Here is a 21233-nt window from a genome sequence, read left to right on the forward strand (position 1 = left end):
AGCAGCACGCTGGCCAGCTCCGCTCCCCGGCGTGAATCCAGAGCTTTTTGTGGCTGGAGGGAGCCGCCCGGAGCTGGCAGGGCCACCAGCTCAAAGCTGGGAAAGATGGCCCACAAAGAAACGATAAAGGGCTACTGTGCAAAACAAAACACTGAAAGAACAAAACCGAAATGGAAACTCCCGCCTGGAGAGAGAACCCTGGCTCTCCACAGGACAACGGATGCTGCACGCTTAAAACGACCCTTTGGTTTTCGTTCTTTTCTTTTTAGCTGCACACCCAGGTGCTCGCATGGCTGAGACGAATTGCTTTTTCCAATCGTTGTAACAATGTGCTTGAGCTTCTTCTGCAGCCTCCATTCCTTTCAAGTCTCAGTCTTTCAGAATATTCTGAAGCAATTCTGTTTTAGGGTGGTGGCATGGAATCGGAGTTATCTCTTGCCAGTTGTATTCCCCTACATGTTTCTCACGATGCAGATGCATGCCTCAGAGTAGCGGGCCCCACCTGTCCAGGGGGTCCTGCCTCAATGGCACGCGCACCTCCCGTCTCTCTTGAAACGCCAGCCTCGTTACAGCCCAGTCTCTCTCACATCAGCGCCCATCCTGGCAAGGCTCGCCTGGAGAGAGTCATTCGCATTACTGTGAAACTTCCTTTCTTTTCACTTCACCAGAAGAAAAGTCCAGAATTTGGCTCCCTTCCTTGGAAAAGCTGATCAGCTTTTAGCCCTACTGGCCTTCTCACGAAGGCTACGTAGTCTTCCGCTTTCTTGGTCCAATAGCGGGCCCTGGTTTTCTCTCTGTTATTTCTTAGCATGGATTGGGGGGTTAGGATGACAAGGGTTAATCTCTTCCAACATGGCAGTAAGACCACTGAGAAACCTGGGACAAAAACAGTGCCTCAATAAGGGCTGGAAAACTCCAGAAGTGCCATGGCATGGGTTGTGGATGTGCTGGAGCTTATCCAGGTTGAATCTCAAATAAGTGCTCTCATCACTGAACTTCCATAGGTGGTAACTTCAGGCTTCGGTGGACAGACTCTGGTTGAGTTGCCGCTCAGGGTTGTAGCATCTGCATTCACCCCTTGCCTCTTTGTTTTTCCTCTTTTACCTTCCAGTAGACCACTGGGTCCCAGCCTTTCCCACACCGTGGAGCACTTAGAAAAGGAGAGCATATTTACGACCCTCTGGGCCAGCGGACGGGTAGCTCCCACGGCCGAGGGGCTCAGTGTCCCACCCACTGTAACCTGGTCAGAGGGCAGAAAACTGAGCCAGGCCAGCCCTGCACCTGTGACTGGTCGACGTGGGTCGCTCGGGGGCCCCTTACAGCCCTGGTGACAGAGCAGAGTAGGTGCCCACCTTAGAAGGCTTTGCCAGCACAGGGGTGATGTGAGCCCCACTCCCCGCCGAGGTCATCATGAGCTTGATGAGGCGATACTCGGGAATGGGCCTGGAACCCAGGCCAGAATTCCGGGCTCTCGCGGCACCTTTGGCCGCGGTGACAGCCTCTCTGCTCTCTCCGTGCTGAGCCGTCTCGTCTCCCATCTGGCTCTTGCTCGTGTTCTCACCTCCACTCTAGAGTCTCCTGCCGTTTCGTGGATCTTCTCCCCTCCTTTAGAAGTCCCTCCTCCTCCCAGGGGCGCTTCTTTGTCTTTGGGCCTTTGCCCCGGACCTGGATCTTGGGCCCTTTTGCCCTGAGAAGCGCTCAGAGCCGACCCCGTCGCTCTCTGCAGTCCTGAGCCCAGACGGCCTCACTGCACTCACTCCTCTTCCTTCCTTTTCTGACCTGCTGTAGCTTTGAATTTTCCTGTTCTTAAGATTCTTCCTGGGCCCAGTTTCAATAGCTCAGCATCTCAGTGCAGAAGGCCAAGTGACCCTTGAGAGGCCTGCCCTGTAGAGCCCTAAGTGGGCACCTCTGCCCTGGAGCTGCCCCTTGGGCAGAAACCTGATCTGCCCTCTTCACTGAGTACACCGCCCCCCAGGTTCTGGGCCAGGGAGAGCCAAGACCCTCCCACAGGAGCCCCCTTGGCCCCTCTAGGCTAGCACCATCCAGGTGGAAGGGAGAGAAAGGTTAGGCCTGCTTTTGCTGGAAGCATCCCAGCATGGGATGAGGTGGGCCTTCTGTGAGTACAGCCAGTGTTTTTTGGGGGAGCCCACAGAGAAGACTGGAAACCCTGGCCGGCAGAGGCTGGCTGCCCCTGGGATTCTCAGGCCGCAGTCGGTCCACCTCCTGCATGTAGCCCGGTGGGGAGGTAGACTTGTACTCTGGGAGAGGTGGCCCCAAAGGAGCAGGTGGCCCTTGTGGTGGAGCAGGGAGGTGGTGGGGTAAAGAAGGAGAGCCCAGGCCCAGGGGTCCCACATCCCAACTCACCTGGCCTGGGGCAAGTCATGGAACCTCTGTCCACTCCCCTCTCGCCTTCCTGCCTCTGGACAGTGCGTTGTTAGACCATTTGGACCAGCCCGAGACTGATGAGGGACCTGGTTTCACATCTACCCAGAGCCCTAGGTTCACTTTGGTGGCCCCTACACCGTTCCCAGACTTGCCGGGCTCGGGTTTAGAAGGAATGCAACACACTTCTCAAGGCTGACCACCGCCAGGCGTCTTCTCACACTGTAACACTGAGTAGCTTCTGACAAGGAAGTTGGGGGCCGTGGGAAGCCCAGAATGGCCCAGCAGTGTCCAGACAGGGATACCCCCCTCACGGCCACAGAATGCACCCCACCCAGGAGGGTCCCAGTGTCCCCCACCCCATCATGCTCTATGATCCATTTCAGTGGATGCCACTGTTGGCAGCTTGTAAAATAACGGTGACTCTGCTGGCTCACCATCCCCCGCCCCCTGGCACTTAGGACCACCCAGAGTGCTCTGCGGGGCCTCTTCTCCCATAATCCTCACAGCTCCTCCTCCGAGAGGCTTAGGCCTGTTTACGGGTGAGAACGCAAGCCCAGTGAGGCCGAGCTCCTTACCCAAGATGGCACGTAAGTTGCGAGGGCAGCCTGGCCACAAGGGTAGCTGTGCTAAAGCCTGAGGGCAGCAGCCGTTCCTCCTCCCAGCCTCTGCGAACCGTGGTCAGTAGCCCCTGGGGGCCCTGGACAGATGTGGGGGTGAGCAGGCCTTGTGGAGACCCCCGGGCACACAGCCACTGCCAGGGTGGTTTCCCAGGAGACAGCCAGAGCCCCTATTCTGCCTCATGCATCACCTTTAATCACGCTCGGCAGAGTTCCAGCTCCCCAGCCACACACGATGGGGCTGTTTCTGAACAAAGCAGAAATAAGTCAGCTCAACTTTGAGGTTAGTTGGAGCTGTCACTTGCAGTATCGAAAACAAGCAGTTCTGAATTACAAACCAAGAAATGACATGTGGAGGCTATTGGCAGAGAATTAAGGGGGCACATGTAAATCTGGGTCTGCAGTCACTTTTCAGAAATGTCCTCTCCTTCCAAGCCTGTCTGTCACCTTTCTGAGGTCTCTATCTTTATCTCCAGGCATTGGGATTTGGATGGTTAATTGTCCTGGGTGTTCGTGGTAATTACACATGCAAATCCCTATGCGCAGGGGTGAAAATATGACCCATGAAGCCTTTTTTTGTTTTGTAATTTTTATTTTGAATCAGTAACCAAGGCGGCACTTCATAGTGTTACTAATATGTTGCTCTATTAAACTCATGACAAGTGTATTATTTTCTGCAATTTTGAGCATCAGTTTATTTAACTGACTCTAATTTTGAGCCTTAACTGCTTTGCACAACCTTGCTTGTCGCTAGATTTAGTCTCCCAGTGTCCTAAGCGAGAGCTCAGTGCCTCGTGCCCCGTCTTGCCCTTCCCCCAGCCCCAGCCAGAAGTGAGTGTTAAGGCTGTTGCTGCAAATATGCTGATTCGGGAGAGCTCTGTCTGGTCTCTCCGTTTAGATGATGAGGTAACCGTGGGGAAGTTCTATGCCACTTTCCTGATACAGGACTACTTTAGGAAATTCAAGAAACGGAAAGAACAAGGACTGGTGGGAAAATACCCCGCGAAGAGCAGCACAATTGCCCTACAGGTGAATTGTTGTTTTGTCTTTTTCTCTTTTTCACTAACGATTTTACGAGCTTATTTGAAATACTAGAGAGCTGACTATTCATGGTTGAGCAGTACCACCAGGATTTTGTTTAAACTGAGATACTGCACACTCCCCCAAATGTGGACTAGCCATTTCTGGGCCACCAGGTAAGTGCCTCCCCCTCCCTGCTTTCTCTGGCGTGCCCCTGCATCCGCGTCCACTGTGGCCCGGCCCCGTGGGGCAGGGCCTCCAGGACAGTGGCCGAGGCACACCCTTGGCGGGAGGGGAGCCAGAGCTGCCCTCATGCCTTGTCTCCCCCAGGGCTTCTCCAAAGGCAGCGTCCTCCGAGCAGGCACCCACCTTCCCCCAGCCTCGGGCTCGGGCCCTAGCCGCCCACGAAACAGCTTTCCATCTGAACGCAAGTGCTTTGTTTTGTTTCTGTTTGTTTCTTACCCCACTGCTTGTTGGTTTTCGGTCCATCTCAGTAACATCCATCACCTCCTAGTGCATGTGTGCGTGTGTGAGTGTGTGTGTGAGTGTGTATGTGCGTGTGTGTGCGCGTGCGGTGTGTCTGTCTCTGCGTGTCGTCTCCTGATGGCCGTGAGGCTTGCTGTGCAAATGCTGTTCTCTCTCGACCCAGCCAGCCTCTGGTCCCTTCACCTGCCCGGGCCCCGCCCAGGCACCTGGAGGGGGGATGTGGTTTCAGGAACCTCTGGTTCTAGCTAGGGTCCATGCATTCAAGGGTGTAGAATCCTAGGTAAGCCCAAAGCCCTGGTGGGGAGCAGGTGTGTGGGGAAAGGGAGTCCCGGTGGAGACCTGCACGGAGAGGGGCTAGGAAGGGAAGTCTGTGAGTGCTGTGACTGAGAAAGCAGAGTGGAGAAGGAACGAGGAAAAGATGCTAAGGACTACAAAAGTGGAACTACAGAGGTTGGCAAGCTGTCAGAAACAACTGTCCAAATTGATCAAAAGCCCTGTCATCTCTGCTGTCCGGAGCATGTTGAGTCCATTATGCATAAGATAACGTTTTCCTTTTATGTCCCTGTTATCACCATTTGTCTTAAACTGGGCCTTGTTGGTATGGGTAAGGTTCAACATGGAATAGTCTTTTGCTTTTTTTTCTGGGGGAAAATGCCCTGCATTGTCTTGTGTTCTCAGTGATGGTAATTACCAAAGTGAAGGCTTGTCTGTGATCTCCCTGAGAGAGAATGAACATGAGTGACAATGAATGCGTGAAGGAAGGAGGGTGGGGTGTGTGCATATGGCGGGTTAGGAGATGGCCTTGTGTGACAGTGACCTGTTGATTCATAATGCAACCTGGGATCTGCCCAGACAGCGCTGGGGGTGGGGGGTGGGGGGGAAGGATGGATGCTGAATCTGACCAAAGACAATTTCTGATCTTTCTTCCTCTGATCACATCTCCTAAAGGGAGTTCAGTGAATCACAGGCTTGAATAGCTGATTGCCATCTCAGCCTGCAGAATTTGAGTAAAGTTTTCCCCTCTCTGACCCATCCAGTTTACGAAAGTGACAGCCTTTCTCCTGATCACAGCTCACAAGTAGCCTTAGAGAGAAGCAAACTGAAAAGATGTGTTTGCGGACTTTGAGCAGGTCTGGCCCATACGTTCTAGAGGGCGGTGTGGCCAAACTGGGTGCAAGGGCAGGGAGAGATGCTCATGTTTCTGCAGGCTTTTCCCTAAAGCAGCGCTGGGCCTGGAGGACTAGGGGGCCACATTCCAGAGTGTCGTGATCCCCCTCCTTGTAGGGAACTGCTTGCTGTTCTCAGATTCTAGTTCTGGAGGGGGAAACATACTCTTTGGTGGATGGCTGTGTCGTAATTCACAGTAAGCGAGGTAGCACTGCGCTGAGAGCCTTCTGTTTTCTGCGGAAGGCATATATGATGACCATCTGGATCCAGGGTTATACTTTTGCTGAGCCCCCAAGGCTTCCCAATTAGATGGCTTCAGGGCTTGCCCTGGTGGCTGGATATAGCGTTTGGATGTTTTAAAAACCTGAACAACAACACATGGCTACGTAATTAATAATCACATTTCCTGGGTGGGTTCAAAAGATGCTGAAGCTACATGTATACATCATGGGTTAAAAAGACTCTGTTACATTGTGTCACAATAATGTTTTGCCCCTGGACATTTTTTCATTTCGTTGTTTACAGAAAGTTTCCTTTCCTTGGTGAAATTAAAATATCTCCGGTTAGATGCCAATATCAACACATTTCCACACGGTTCCATTGGGAGTTGAGGCTGTGACTATAATTTATGTTGAGTACCCGGCCTAGGAAATTAAGTTGTGTTCATCATCTCGACAGATACGTTCTGAAAATGCATTCGATTCTGCAGCACACATTAAACACAGAAAATGTTTGTTTCCTTGAAGGATAGCTCTCGTTACATGTTTGGTTTCCTGTGCTCTAGAAAGGGCTTCAAACGTGACTTGTCACTCTTCATTTAATTAGCACGACGAGGCACTTCCTTTCTGCATTGAGGAAATATTACGTGACGATGTGGCAGTTAGGGAAGCGGAGTCAGATGGCAGTGGGAGGAGAAATGGATCAACCATGGCACTAGGATGAGTACACAGATCCTCAAGAAAGCTCCCCAAGGTGGGCGCGGCCTGTCGAGAAGTGGGATGAATTGCTCCTCCCTGTGCCAGGGGCGCCAGGAGGCTGAAAGCCCAATTACTAATGAAAAATGGAGTGTGGGTGTCAGGTGAGCACAGGAGTCAAGACGTAGGCCAGTGCGTGCTTGTGCGGCCTAGGGTGCCGTCTGTCTGAGCAGGATCAGAGCTGGTCCACGTGCTCTGTCCCCCCCTCCCCCCCTCCCGCATTGGAATGGTGTCGGAGGGCGCACAGATGCACTCTGGTTATCAACTCTGTGGGCTCCATCTGGTCTTCCTCTGTTCAGACCAACTGCAGGGCCCCTTCTACATGAAGGGGGGTGGCTTGAGGACCTCTTGGATCCACGTGTGGGTAGGAGCTTGGCACCTGGTGTCCTCTGGCCTCTGTGGTCTGAATGAGTGTGCAGTTTCCATCCGCCCATCCATCTTCATCATTAAAGCCAGCCTTCTCTCCAGCCCCTCTCCAGAGGGAATCAGAGAGAAGCTGCATCAGGCTTTTTTTTTTTTTTTCCTCTCACTCATCCCCTACGTGCCATATTCACTTTAGTTTGACTCAGCCTTTGCTCTTCATCCATTGTTGCTGCATCCCAGTGACCTGCAAATTTCCACAAGGAGCAAGTAAATAAAGGAACGCAGCTCTGCAGCCACGAAAACTCTGTCCCCTTCCCAGCAAATAGTAATGCCTCCTCAGGTCTTCAGATGAGGACTGCAGTATACAGACACTCATTAGTCCAGTATTTCACGGATTAGAAAAAGAAAAAAGATCCCAGAGTGGGGAAAGTTTTGTTCATTTCTTTTTCTTTCAACGTTCGAGGATTTCCTTTTTGCAAAAGACACTCCGGTGGACTGAGGGGAGACTGTTCCCCACTCATCCCAGATGGGAGCCTGCCCATCTTCAGGACAGGAGGACTTGAGAGGGATAGATTTTTCTTTTCTTTTCTTTTCTTTTTTTCTTACCTGTTTGGAAGTTGGGTTTAAGGAGGAGACCGTCATTTCCGGCTTGCAAAGAATTAGGTGGTTAGGTTTTATAATGTGAAAGCCTGAGCCCCAGCTGGCAGGTGGTGGTGTAGGTGGCCCAGTAGAAATGTGGGTGGTGGACCGGAATCAAATGACTCTCAGTCCCTGATGTGGCCCCCTCGGAGAGGCTCGGGCATAAAGATAGAGGAAAATGGGATACTCCACAAACATTGAACCTGTAGACTACCCCACACCTGTTACCTAGTCACCTCAGTCTAAAAATGAGCAAGATTTTTTTGTCTTTTTTTTAAAAGCATGATTCCATCTAAAGCCGTAAAAAGGCTTTTTTTTTTTTTCTTTTTTCCTCTAAGGGAAGAACAGATGCTAACAGATGAGATTTCACTGGCTGATTCGTTTGTTTCAGATGCTTGAACGGATGCTTTAGAATTTTCTGCCTGAGCTACAGCACCACGCTCGTTAGTCGGAAGGCGTTTGTGGCTAAGGCCTTGAAAGGGAAAAGTCTCAAGTGGGCTTATTTCTACTGAAACAGCATTTCGGGAGAAATGCAGGAAAAAGCAAACCCAAGGCCCCAGAGAGACCCCTTCCAAGCAAAGCACTCCTCCGGAAGGTGGAAGCAGGGCCGTGGCTCAACTGCGGAGCCGTGGTCTCCTGTCACGGACGCTGCTCGTGGTGACTCCTTTTCATGAAAGGGAACGAGCAAGGCTTAACAGTTTTCCCTTCCAAGCAGAGACTCAGAGAAAGGGAAAGAGTGAGAGAGAGCAAAGGAGGGGGGCAGCCGCCCCACAGAGAAATGAAATGAACACAACTTCCTGATGCTGGCCAGTAAAAAAAAAAAAAAAAAAATTAATAAAAAGATTAAGCAGACCTGCGTAAGGTGGGCAGCTGACTCCGTTCCAAAGTCCTGCATCCCTAGTTTACCTGAACTACCAAAGACTGGCAGGCCCCTTGGCACTGGGCTGACAAAGTTCCTTTTATATATGCCAGTCCATCATGACCTCCTGACCATCCAGCTCCGCTCTCTGCAGTGACCAGTGCAGGATGCAGGGAGATGTGGACAGGACAGGAAGCTCAGACACCCCCATTTAAATTAACACATACACCTGCATGCCCAAACCAACCCAGGCGACACCTCAGGTTCCATCTTAACGCGTCCGCGGGAAATACCACCACACCCAAACCTCATCCGACATTGTCCGTCTTTAATTCAAAGCCAGTCTGGGGATGCCTCTTTGGAAGCAGTGTGGTCCAGTTTCAAGGACACTGGGAGTCAGGGAACCTGGGTTCTAGTCCCAGTTCCAGCGTTCACTTGCTGTGTGACCTTGGGCAAGACACTTAACCTCTCTGTGCCTCAGTTTCCCCATCTGTAAAATGGGGGTAATAATGTCGACCTACCTCACAGGGCTGTTGTGAGGAATAGCTAAGTGATTGTAAAGCACTTTGAACGTATAATTGCTTATTATTAAGACTACAACAATAATAATATCATATGCCTGTTTACCACCAGAACTTTAAGAAATTCTTGTTTTTCTTTGACCTCTTCTCTGTTCTGTAGTGATCCATCGAGAAAGAGAATTCTCCCCTTTTTGAGATATCTAGGAAACGCATAAAGATGTAAACAGAAGTAACTCTTCAGGTTGTTTTCTCACATCTTACAAAAAGTAGATTCTTTTGCACAAGAAGTTGCTTCGAGGCGGTGGGGGGGGGGTCCCCTCTGAAATTCTCAGCTGTTTCCAAGCAGTAGTTGAGGAGTCAGTACACCTGATGCTGAGCCCAAGATACCCAGAGGTATTCAAAAGTTTAGTGCAAAACCTTGAAGTTCCTGAAATGTCTAGAGAAGAGAAGGGTTACAAGCCCTGGTCTGTGCAGACTGGAGGCTGCGTGCATGTGTGCGTGTGTGCGGGGCTTGGAGAGGCCCAGGATGTGGGGAAGCCCGGCTCCCGGCTGTTCTCATCCTCGGCCAGGCAGGGTGGGGGAGCCGTGTAGCCAGTGGGAAGAGTGGTGCTAGCGGAAGTCCCCCAGGCCCGTCCTATGCATGACTGAGAGGGTCCCTCGCAGCCTGGAGGTCTGCTCCAATGATGTCTTCTGTGCTGTGACCTTTGTTCCACTTGGGAAACAGGCCTGGCCCCCAATTCTGTTCCCATGTGTGCAGACTGTCTTAAGTCTAGGAGCTCGTGGTGGGTTTCTGGATTCTCACAGCAGAGTCCATGGGGACAGAGAACAGGGTTGACCTCTTCACACAGCACCATGGGTGGTGACGTGGGCCTGGGGGTGACCCCTGTGAAAATGTTGAAGCACAGCTGTACCTGCTAGTTGACAGCTGTGGCCCCCAGCACTTTGAGTCTCCTCACCCCCTGCTAACATCCCAGCCCTGCACCAAACCCCTCTGTGATTCAGTAACTAAAGGGCGAATGCCTGGTGTAGCAGGGACCTCTGGGAGCCTATTCTGGTCTGAAGACCCACCTCTGCTCTGACTGGGTAGTGCCCGGGATAAACCAGTTATTAAGTATGTGGTGTATCATCCCTGAAAAAGAAGCTGGTCATCTCTATGGGCACAGGTAAGGAGTTTATCCACCATCACAAACGATCCCTCTGTCCCTGACAGACTCTGATGTCGTTTATTAAATACTAAAGGGAGTGTATGTGCTCACCCCCGGCCCCTGTCTGTGTCACCCCATCTCAGAGGCCCACAGTGACCATCTGTCTTCTAGATCTAAGTCTCTATACACCAGAGCCTCAGCAGAACAGCTCTAAGCAATCCATGTGGCTGGTGTCTCCACATGCCTTTCAGCACAGTCCTTCCAAATACGTAGAAACTGGAAAACAGTGACTTTCTAGGCGGGATTTACGGAACGGTCTAAATGGAACGTGAGAATCTTGCCCCACGTGGGCCTGGCTGTGTGCTGAGTGACGGCCTTGGTGGTGGCTGGTGGCTGAGACCAGTTGGTGAAGGACAGCCAGAAGTTGTCGGGGCCACCTCCTGCCTCGCTCGAAAGGGAAACAAGGCTTCCCTGGAACCTGGTTCACAGTCAAACTGCAGATACCTCTGTCCTTTTCCCTAAGACCTAAAAAGAAGAGTATAGCTTTAAACGTAGAAAAGTTGTAAGAGACAAGTCATGTTTAATATGTCAGATTGACAGACTCGGCAAACTCGGTGCCCAACACCAGAATCCATGGTGCTAAACTCTTAAGCTCCTGGATGGAAGACACAATGCAGGCCAGGATCCATCGCAGGGACACAGATGTAGGATCGGGCCTCAGGATCTTCTTCAATAGCTTATTCTACGGTGTGACCTAATTAAAAATTCAGTTGATCCGCAGGATTATTGGGTACTGGATTCTCTACTCTTAAAGGCCGGAGATCGTTCCTCTCTAAGAATAGTAATTATTATTTTCAAAAGTCTTTGAGACGATAGAATTACTGAAAATAAGGAAAGTTACATTATGTCATCGCAAAAGGTCTTAATTACTGTGGCGTGCTATTGACTAACACCCACCTAGTAGCCCTCTTTAGCCCAAATGTATCACGATTTGGTTATCCACTGGCAGGAGCTTGCGAACACTCATGGTTCCTTGGTTGGGTAGGTACCTGCACGAATTAGTTCTCCCTGGCACACCGTAGCCCTGAGAGAGGTGGCTATTTGGGGTGATGGGAGGGCACATCGTTCTAAGGCACAGTGAAGGCAACCCATGCCAAAGGCTAACTCAGAGAAGCCACGAGAAGGATGTTTCTTCCCAAAGTAGAGAAAGGTCGGGGGAGATCACAGGAATCCTGGATGGGGGAAGAGCCCAGCTCCAGGAAAAGATGGTGTTGCCTGTCTGAGGGCAGGTTATCATCAAGTTCTACAACTTTTTGGTCTCAGGAACCTTTTATGCTCTTAAGAATTATTGAGGACCCTTATGTATCAATATTTACTACATTAGGAATTAAAGCAGAGATTTTTAAAACGCAGAATATGCAAGCACAAAGATGCCAGAGAGATGAGATCCCCAAGGTTTATGCAGCCTTTGAAAAACCCCACTGTGCTCTCAGGAGAGGATGAGAGCCTACAAGGCCGAGAGCATCCTTGTCTTATTATGCAAAACACAATGACCTCTTGGACCCTTTAAGGTGTCTCAGAGGGCCCCAGGGTCCTTGGGCCACACTTTGAGAACTGCTGCTCTGGGGGATTGATCCCATATCCCCCCCTAAAGGAAAAGGGTGCTGGAGCCTTTTTCCAATCTCCTGCCCCTACCTTGAACTGTCCCCTAACTCCCAGGCCCGTCCCAAATCCCAGCCCACTCACCTATACACGGAGCTGCCTGGGCCCCCAGCGTCCAGCCCGCATTCAGGCTGAGAGTTGTAGCGCACATGCCATGTCTCACTGCCTGTGCTGATCTGGAGGAATGGTGGTGTGAATTTGTGTGTGAGAGAGAAGTGTCTGTAAGGACCTCAGCTCCTGAGAGTGGCACGGCGGAGACAAGGATACGTGCTGAGTGTAGGACCAGTTTTCGCGATACCTGGTGATTTCTGTCATTGCCGTGATGCACGAGTGCTGCTGAGTTAGTTGTAAGAAGTTTCACCTTGATTGAGTGGCAGCCACAGTCATGTGGGGTTGCAGTCATGAGTGAGCGCGTGGTGGGAACTGGATCCTGGCACTCTTCCCCGTAGACCCAAAAAGGTGGGGCGGCATGGTGTCATTGGAACAGCAGAACTGCGCGTCGCGATCCCTAGCTGAGCCATCACTAGTGTGGGCAGGTCACTTGACCAAATGGGAATAATCTTGGCTCTCCCCTCCCCGGCCCGCCCTCCCAAGATGTAGTGGGATAAAGTATGTTACATTGCAGTGACAAAGATGCTAGCAGAATAGGTCTCGGTTTGTGACTCCTGCTAAGCCCACATTTTAAGTAAAACTCTCTCTGTTATCAGGAAACTGGCAAGCATTTCTCCAATGCTGGTGTTAAAACTACAACCAAGAATTAAGGTGGAACTAAAACAGATAGCTCTGTCAGATCAGAAGAAATGTCACAGATTGCTTTAGATAATTTTTTTTAAGTCGCAGGGAAATGTCATAGATCACTTTAGGTAATTTTTTTAAACTTCCCTTTATCTTTCAAAATGAAGGTAACAAACTCCATGTACACAGCTGAGGGCCACCCCCAGGGTAACTTACCTGGTAATGTTACAGCTGACTTTGCAGGGAGGGTCGGAATCACTGTGCATGACTCATGGGGGGCGTGCCTTCCTCGTAATTCTAGCTCTTTATGTTTATATATAACTCGAGGACTGTTCATAATGGACGCAGAGGCCACACCATCACATTTTCCCTGGTGGAGAGCAATGACAAAAGAAGGGGTGTGACTGTGTGTGCATGTGGGGATGCAGGGGAGGTGGGATGGCTTACAGATAAACAGGTGTATGCTGTGAGAATTTAATCTCCAGTTCTTTGTGCCGAGGGAGCTAGTCTAAAATGATCCCTTCTAATTGGGTAGGGGCAGAAGCCTGCTAAAGGGTTAACCAGAACTCGCCTTTAACGAGTTGACCGAGCAGGGCCGGCCTTGGCTGCGGGAGACCTGCCTGTGATAGAGACCGGGCTCTGCTCTTTGGCTGGAGCCTGAAAGCCTGGCACTCATACCCGAAGATGGATGGCCTGGCCCAGTCCCGACTGGAGACTCACATCTCTTATCTGCACTGTTACAGTGTAGGTTCAGGAGGGGTTCCTGGGCGTTTCTACGTGCTGAGAGCTGGCAGACGACCGGTGTGAGTGATGGCGCTAGCTTAGGGAGACAGGCAGTGAAAGCATTTCAGATGCACCAGGTAGGAAAAACTTAACCCTGAAAGTGGGCAAGAGTAAGGAAGGTAAATGAATGTTCCTACTTGAGGTTAAAATATCATACATTTATGCTATTGCTTCAGAAATATTTACAGAGATTTTATAGTTTGGGTTTTTTTTTTTTTTTTTGGTGACTTAATCATTCACTAGAGTAAATATCTATAAAATTCCAATTAAATGGTGTCTAAAATTTAAAGCAGCGGTCTACAGGCAAAGCGCCAACATTTCTTTTTTTAACAAAAATATTTATGAGAGCATCTAGCATTTAAAAATCAACCAGAAACTAGGCTTGATTCTGTTTTTTATATGATTGGACATCTTAAAACAAATCAATAATGTTTATATTTTATAGAAATTCTGTGTTTATTCAAAACCATAATTCTACTGTGATGTTAATGGAATGACTTTATATGGCTTTAATTGTGTTGGTTTAAATGCTAATGACCACATTTCAAATTAAAATAGTATTTTGCTGATAGGGGTAGACACAGATATGACATATGAAAGAATAGATAATTTTACTGATTGTAAAGTGTTTATTTCCAGAAAAAAATGTTCTTTTTTTTTTTTAAAGGCTGTGAAAAAAAAGTCATTTTTTCAAGGGTTTAAGATAGACTTCTGCACTTTGGGAATTGGAACTTGTGCCTGTGGAATTTTTGGAGCAGCCTAAGCTACCTTTTAGCTTGATATGCGTGTGCTAGAAAATTTTTCATTATCATGTTTTGTGATATGTAATAAATTCAGGGTGCTGTGCTTAAGCTTCGTTTCAATTCAAGTTTGGGAACATCTGTTTCCCTCATTCCCAAGCCTGGCAGACACCCCTACTCCCCATAGTACCTCCCCCCTCCCTCCCCGTCTGTCCTTCCTCGGATCCCCTGTGAAAGAGTACAGTCAGTCTCTGACTCTTAGGAGGTGTGTTCCTTCCTGCGTGGAGCAAAGCAAAATATAATCATGATTTCTGAGCCTCTGCTCTCCTGTCTGGGAAGAGTGATGCTTTCTCTCCTCCTTTGATGTCTCTTTAATAAATATGTTGTCCTTATTTGTCTTTGGACGTGGCCTCTTGGGCCACCTCTCAATTTCCTCCATGATTTATGTTGCAAACAAATTCTCTGTCCTGTGTTTGTTCACTGCTCTCTCCTAATCTTGTGTATCATTGAAGACATGCTGGAGACAGTTTTTGGTTTTATTATGCAATTATGTCATATGTGTATTTCAGTGAAATGTCAACCCGTCAACAGAGGATGATGTTAAAAATTATCCAAATAAATAGTTTTCTATTTCTTCTAATCAGACCTAGTCCAGTCAGTTGAATGACAGTGAACAGGATTATCTGTTGTTATTTAAACAGAGTTTTCCTGGTCCACACTGCCTTGGGACATGGATTAAGGTACATAATTTACCTGGGGATGTTGACTCGGTGCATTGTCACCTGTGTGTGTTTTGTGGCAACGGAAGCGGGTGTCTCAAACCTGGTGTCTTGTTTGCGAGCCTCAGATATGTAACAGCTCTTTCTTTCCAGTGATCCAAAATCAGATGGTGAAACTCTGGCTTCGTTTATCTTCCCTTGGTAACTGTGCCCTACAGAACACTGCCTGGATGAATTGCAGGCTGTTCAGTACTACTGGGCTCAAGCTTGCTGCCCAGGCCTGCAGCTCTGCTGTGCGAGAGCTTTTCATCCACTTGGCATTAGAGTTGCCTTCCTGATGTTTCCCTGAGAATGGTGTGGGTCTGCCTCTAAGACAGATGATTTCCCAGGCTCAGATGTGCCGGAAGCGGGGTCCTGAGAGAGGAAAAGAGTGAGCGTGTGTGTGTGTGTGTGTGTGTGTGTATGTATGCGTGTACATGTGTGTGCTTGTAGGTGTACGTGTGTGCACGTCTGAGTGCGTGTGAGCAGAGGGACAGGTGAGTGAGAGGCAGCCTCACTGCCCACACCACAAACTGTTCTGGCTTTGGCCCTGGGACACGTGTGTCCTTCCCCTGCGAGACCACAGCCTTCTTAGCCGGGAACCTTAAGGCTTTGACTCCAGGCAGCTCGTTCACCCCCACAGTTCATAAAATGGAAAGGTCTGGGGCTCCTGTATGCAAAGAATGGTTCAAACCAGACGCAGCCTGGTGTGCCATCTTTAAAAGGATCCTCTCGTAGGCTGAGGGCTATTACGAACGAAGCCATTTTCACGAGAGCCTCTTGGGCGGTTCCATATGACTGCAGAAGACCGGTCTGAGCGTTCCCACACTCGTGGGCTCGGTCCTGCCGGATCTGGCAAGATGGGAGCCGCCCTCCCCTCCTCCCCTCCCTCCCAACCACTGCCGGGCGTGTCTCAAACGTGGTCATCATGCTTTGTCTGTGCCCTGTACCACCCGCTGCCGGGGCTTGTGGAGGAAGGACAGGGAAGTGGTCCCCCCCCTCACACTGGGGGGTGTTAGCTGCAGATGGAGACCCGCACAGCCAGTGCCTCAGATGTTCTCCACACCTTTAGTGGCTACTGAGGTGCAGACAGACGGCCGGCAGGTGAGGGGGTACCACCCGGGTACAGGACGGGTGACCTTAGACCGGGGACGGGGAGGGAATGCCTCTTTCCGATGCCAGTCTTTTTGTGTCCAAGGATAGAGTAACTGTACTCTCCCTATTAGCGTGCCATTTTTCTTCAAATTGTTGGTCAAAACATAATTGTCTCAGAGCCAGCAACCACCCCTCCCCCATAGGTAGTCCATCAGCATCTCGAATGTTACCCTAGAGAAATTAAGTACAATGGGAGGGCTTCTCCCAGGCCCTGTCCCACTGGAACCCGGGGCCCAGGGTGAGGAAGGCCGGCCGTGAGGGCCTCGGGGAAATGCAGAACGTCCGTGAGGGGCCTGAAGGGGTCACCTGGCAGGTCTGGCGCCGCCTCCAGAGGCTGGAGCCCCTTTCAGTGTGTTGTGGTCTTCAAGAGGATGACCCAACCATTGGCGAGTTCTCCACCTGAGCACAGGCTGCAGGCCCAGGTGCCAACAGATGGCCCTGGAGCCTGGCCCTGCACGGCAGCCCAGGTCTGTGCGTGTCTGTCCGTCGCGTTCTGGTCCTGAGTGTGCTGGTGGCTGCAGTGTGTTGTGTCCTGCCCTCGTTCCCGTGGCTTTGAAGCAGAACCAGCGGCCCAGTTGGCTGCCCTGTCTGCTGGCCCTCTGGCACCTGCACTAGGCTTCTCATCCTGGACACAGCCAGCGAGCGCTTGCCACCCTCCCTGTAAAACAGCCGCTCCGTGCTCCTCGCCCCGTCCGAGGCTCTGGGAGATGGCGCTCTGCAGGCCATCCTTCCGTAGACAGTCGTTTAGACGTGGGCCTGGGCTCTTGGCCATGGCAGACCCTAGTACTAGTAAGCAAGCACTGTTCCCTGCAAGTGGGGGTACTTGAAAAGGCGGTCACTGGCCTCAAGCATCCCAGCCCAGGACCATCTTGAACTCCTGACCACACCCTCCATCCCTGAGGCTGCAGGGACACACCATCAGTTACATTCAAACAAGTGGTCAGTTCTCTGGACTGTCCTTTGGAGAAACCTTCCCCTCCCACAACTGAATCAGGCAGGAGCAAAGCCAGGACCCAGGCTGGGCCCAGGCCACCCGTGTTGTCTAACCTGTTTTGCCATTTTCATTGATCTAGGCGGGATTAAGGACACTGCACGACATTGGGCCAGAAATCCGGCGTGCTATCTCATGTGATTTGCAAGATGACGAGCCGGAGGAAACAAAAGGCGAAGAAGAAGAAGATGTGTTCAAAGTAATTATTCCACGCCTAGCTACACACTGGCCACTTGGAAATAGCGGGGCAGGAGTCCAGTTGGGGCAGTTAACGATCTGCCAAAGAGCCTGGAGGATGCACACCAGCCCCAGGGCCTAGAGGGGCTTGTGGACCATGCCCTCCCCTCTGCAGACCCTCCCTGTTCAGCAGCACCCCTTCTAGGGCCAGGCCTGCTCCTTCCCAGAGCTTGCTCCTCTGCCCCACACTGGCCACTTCGGAGGAGCTTGGTCACGACCACTGGCCGGCGTGGATGAGCATCCTGGGTCCTTCTAGCAGCCGCTGGCTCTCCCTACCCCTCCTTCCCCGGGCCGGCTCTTTGATCTGCCAGCGGGCCCTCCACTTCCCAGCCCCCGGCCCAGAGACCTGCCTGCCGCCCAACCTCGGCCACTGGGGCTGCCGACAGCCCTGCTGGGCGAAAGTCAGCTCACCTTGGAGCAACCGGAAGAGTGCACTTGAATGACAGCCGAGCACTTGCTCCCCAGCTCAGGAATCGGTAACCTTCCTCATTTCAGGGGGACCAGCTGACACACACAGTCACCCTGGTCACTGAGACACTCAGATTGTTTTACAGGGATTCTATGGAGCTTACCTAGAATTTGTTTTTCATGTAGAAAAAAAATTACCTAACATAGCTAGCCTGCATCAAATATTTGTTAAATTACCTGGTGTTGTCTCCCATTATTTTGCAGAGAAATGGTGCCCTGCTTGGAAACCATGTCAATCATGTTAATAGTGATAGGAGAGATTCCCTTCAGCAGACCAATACCACCCACCGTCCCCTGCATGTCCAAAGGCCTTCAATTCCACCTGCAAGTGATACTGAGAAACCGCTGTTTCCTCCAGCAGGAAATTCGGTGTGTCATAACCATCATAACCATAATTCCATAGGAAAGCAAGTGCCCAGCTCAACAAATGCCAATCTCAATAATGCCAATATGTCCAAAGCTGCCCCTGGAAAACGGCCCAGCATTGGGGACCTTGAGCATGTGTCTGAAAACGGGCATCATTCCTTCCACAAGCATGGCCGTGAGCCTCAAAGAAGGTCCAGTATTAAAAGGTAACGTTTAAGATGTGTTTGCCCTTGGTGATGTAGTGTCAGCCCAAGGCAGGTTTTTCTCCCGTCTCCGGCACAGGTGGGAGGCTCCCTGCGGGCATTGGTGTTAGGACCTGTGAGCGCCTGCAGGTCACAGCTTCTTCAGGAACTGGCCATGTGATGAACCCAAACGATAAAGGGCCACCTGCCACCCTGCATCCTGCTCTACGCGATGCCCCTTAACACAGGAGCAGCTGCAAACTCTACCTTCCCCGACTGTACCACATAATTAGGGACTGGCAGACTTTTCCTGTAAAGGGCCAGAGAGTAAATATTTTAGGGTTGGAGCCTCATACAGTCTCTGTTGTAGCTAGTCACCTCTGTTATCTTAGCAAGAGGCCAGCCATAAATCATATGTAAGCATACAGGTGCAGCTGTGTCCCGATAAACCTCTATTTGTGGACACTGAAACGTGAACTTCACGTGCTCACGTGCGATGAAATATTTTTCTTCCTTTGATTTTGCTTCAGTCCTTTAAAGGAATAAAAACTCTTTGTAGCTTGTGGGCCATGCAAAAACAGGTGACGGCCTGTATTCAGCCCATGAACCATAGTTTGCCGACCCCTGCTCTAGGGAGTAGCTTGATATATTTGCTTTCTAAATTTTGCTAGAAATATTTAACTTTTATCTTCTCCCTCCCTCCCGTGTTATGCCTTTCCTGGATAGAACGCGCTATTATGAAACTTACATTAGGTATGTGCTCATTGCCTGTATTTATTGTTAAATACTGTGTGTTCTAAGTGGGACCAGATGGCCTCTCTGAGTGCTGAGAGATGAGAAAGCCCTGGGAGCCAGCTAGCCTAGCGCAGGGCATTACAGCCCAGGGCTGTGGACGCAGAGCTTTCAGATCCACATCTGCACAGACTGTGTTAACCATCCAAGGACCTAAGTTCACATGCAGCGTGCCCACAGCTATAGCCCCGCAGGCCTCAGTGCGGTGCTGGGAGAGCCCCCAGCCTGTGGAGCTGGGCGGTCGTGCTGCTGTCTGGGGTCAGGCCTCTTGTGGAGGCTTTGTAAAAGCGTGACCCCCCCCCCCCCACCTCCTGAAGTCCAGGAGCCAGGCCTTCTCCTTTGTCTCCTGGGCAGCCCCCTACCCACGGGCAGTGTACCCTGCTCCCTGTTTGTTGAACCCAGTTGGACTGTGGGTGGGACGGTCATGGTGTTGGGGACAAGGAGGACAGATGTCCTGGTTTAACGATCTCAAGTTAGAAGTTACCTGAGCTGGAGGAGGGCGGGAGAGAGTGAAGAGCTTGGAGGAAGCACAGTCCTCTGTTTGGAGAGCAGTGATGCCACAGAGCCTGGCTGGCTTCCCTGAGGGCCGAGGCCAGGACATCTGGGTTCCAGGGAGACATCACGACAGTCCTGGGGCAGGGCTGTCTTTGAAAACGTGGTGGACGTTGTCCTGGAGAGTCTCCCTCCCCTGGGACCCTGTACTCAAAAATCCTGTCACCTTTCCTGGGTCAGATGCCCCAGGCTCTGAGGGCACCTTCGGCCGGGGTAAGGAGGCACAGGGATCCGAGCAGGTGGCCTGGGAGCCCATCACTGCAGGTCTCTAGGTCCATTTTCTTGCTCTACTCCCAAACTACATCTACTCTTTTGGTTCTCAGGCCTCTGGGGGTAGTGGTGTGGCACCAGCGTCATCAAGGCACTAGGGGAGAAACCCCTCCCTGGTACGCGCGCACGCACACGCATAGACGCACACACACAGCGCCGTTGCCAGAGGCATTAACGATCCAGCCCCACTTGAGGCAGGAGCACCCAGGGAGATGCCAGAGCACCTCGGGCAGGACTGCCGCGGCCACCGCCGAGGCACCGCCGGAGGAGCAGTCTGCCGCCCGCCCAGCTGCTCAGGCCCCTCTCTCCCAACTGCAGGGCTGACTCAGGAGACGAGCAGTTCCCAACTATTTGCCGGGAAGACCCAGAGATACACGGCTACTTCAGGGACCCCTGCTGCTTGGGGGAACAGGAGTACTTCAGCAGTGAGGAGTGCTACGAGGACGACAGCTCGCCCACCGGGAGCAGGTGAGGGCTCTGTGGCTCGGGATGACCTTAGGAGGCCTTGCTGTCTCCTGGCCCTGGGGCCACGCCTGCTCACGAAGCCACGGGCCACCTGCTGCTGCCCTTGGGACTGTCCTGGGAAGCAAAGTGGGAGCACAGCCTCCAGGCCACAGGAGAAGTCAGGGCAGGAGAAATAGGACTGGAGAGAGGCAGAGTGGAGGCTGTTTCTTCAGGCCTGTTGACTTATTTCCACCAGGGGCCCACCCGTGAGGCTTTAGCATAGGCTCTAGAAGTGAGAGCCTTTGCTGAACGCTGAGCGCTCTGGCCTGGGGGTTCTCGCCGTGTAGCGGCTCGTCAGCCCAGAGCTTGGTCGGTCTTAACGGACAGCGCTCCCATCAGGAGGTCTCTCCTAGAGGTGAGGGGACAAGAGGTCAGAGTGGCACCACTCAGCAGGTGTGCCTCTCTAGGCTCCTGACCTGAAGAAGGCAGGCATGAGGTTAAAGTGGACACTTTGCTTTAGGGCAGGTAGCAGGCCGTGCAGGGGGACAAAGGCCACCTCCCACCCTCTTCTCTGTAAACTGTATCCCACTGTGACCGGTGGCCCATTGAAGTGGACGTGGTTCTGTGGTGAGGTCCCTTCTGGCGTCTGAGATGTTGTTAAACATCAGCCCCGTCTTTCAGGCCAGCCGCAGCCGAGCCTCCCTCACCCCGCTCTGCGCCACGGCCTTCCGCAGGCCTCCCTGGATGCCTGACTTGCAGCCACTGGTTCTGAGCCAGCTGCATTCTGACTTTCCGTCTTCAGGGCCTTTGCTCACAGCACGACCACCCCTTGGATGCCCTTTCCCCACCTGTGCTCACCTAATCCCACCTTCCCTTCAGGGGCCTGCTCCTACCCTGACTGGAATTGAAATGCCACCCCCCC

General features: G+C 51.6%; 1 protein-coding gene across 4 annotated transcripts in view; it reads left to right on the forward strand.

Annotated features, from left to right (window-relative positions):
* Window positions 1–21233, forward strand: part of CACNA1D (calcium voltage-gated channel subunit alpha1 D) — a 316740-nt gene that overhangs the window by 284969 nt on the left and 10538 nt on the right. For 3 of the 4 annotated variants that reach the window (XM_024746347.1, XM_024746346.1, XM_024746348.1), the window contains 5 exons: window positions 3901–4031; window positions 17083–17199; window positions 17910–18277; window positions 18980–19006; window positions 20186–20335. In XM_024746347.1, the coding sequence (XP_024602115.1) occupies window positions 3901–4031; window positions 17083–17199; window positions 17910–18277; window positions 18980–19006; window positions 20186–20335 (793 nt within the window). The remainder of the gene's footprint in view (window positions 1–3900; window positions 4032–17082; window positions 17200–17909; window positions 18278–18979; window positions 19007–20185; window positions 20336–21233) is intronic. The other variant, XM_024746350.1, reaches the window with a different exon arrangement.

The sequence above is a fragment of the Neophocaena asiaeorientalis genome, unplaced genomic scaffold, assembly GCF_003031525.2.
Source record: "Neophocaena asiaeorientalis asiaeorientalis breed wild unplaced genomic scaffold, Neophocaena_asiaeorientalis_V1.1 scaffold251, whole genome shotgun sequence".
Classification (NCBI taxonomy): domain Eukaryota; kingdom Metazoa; phylum Chordata; class Mammalia; order Artiodactyla; family Phocoenidae; genus Neophocaena; species Neophocaena asiaeorientalis.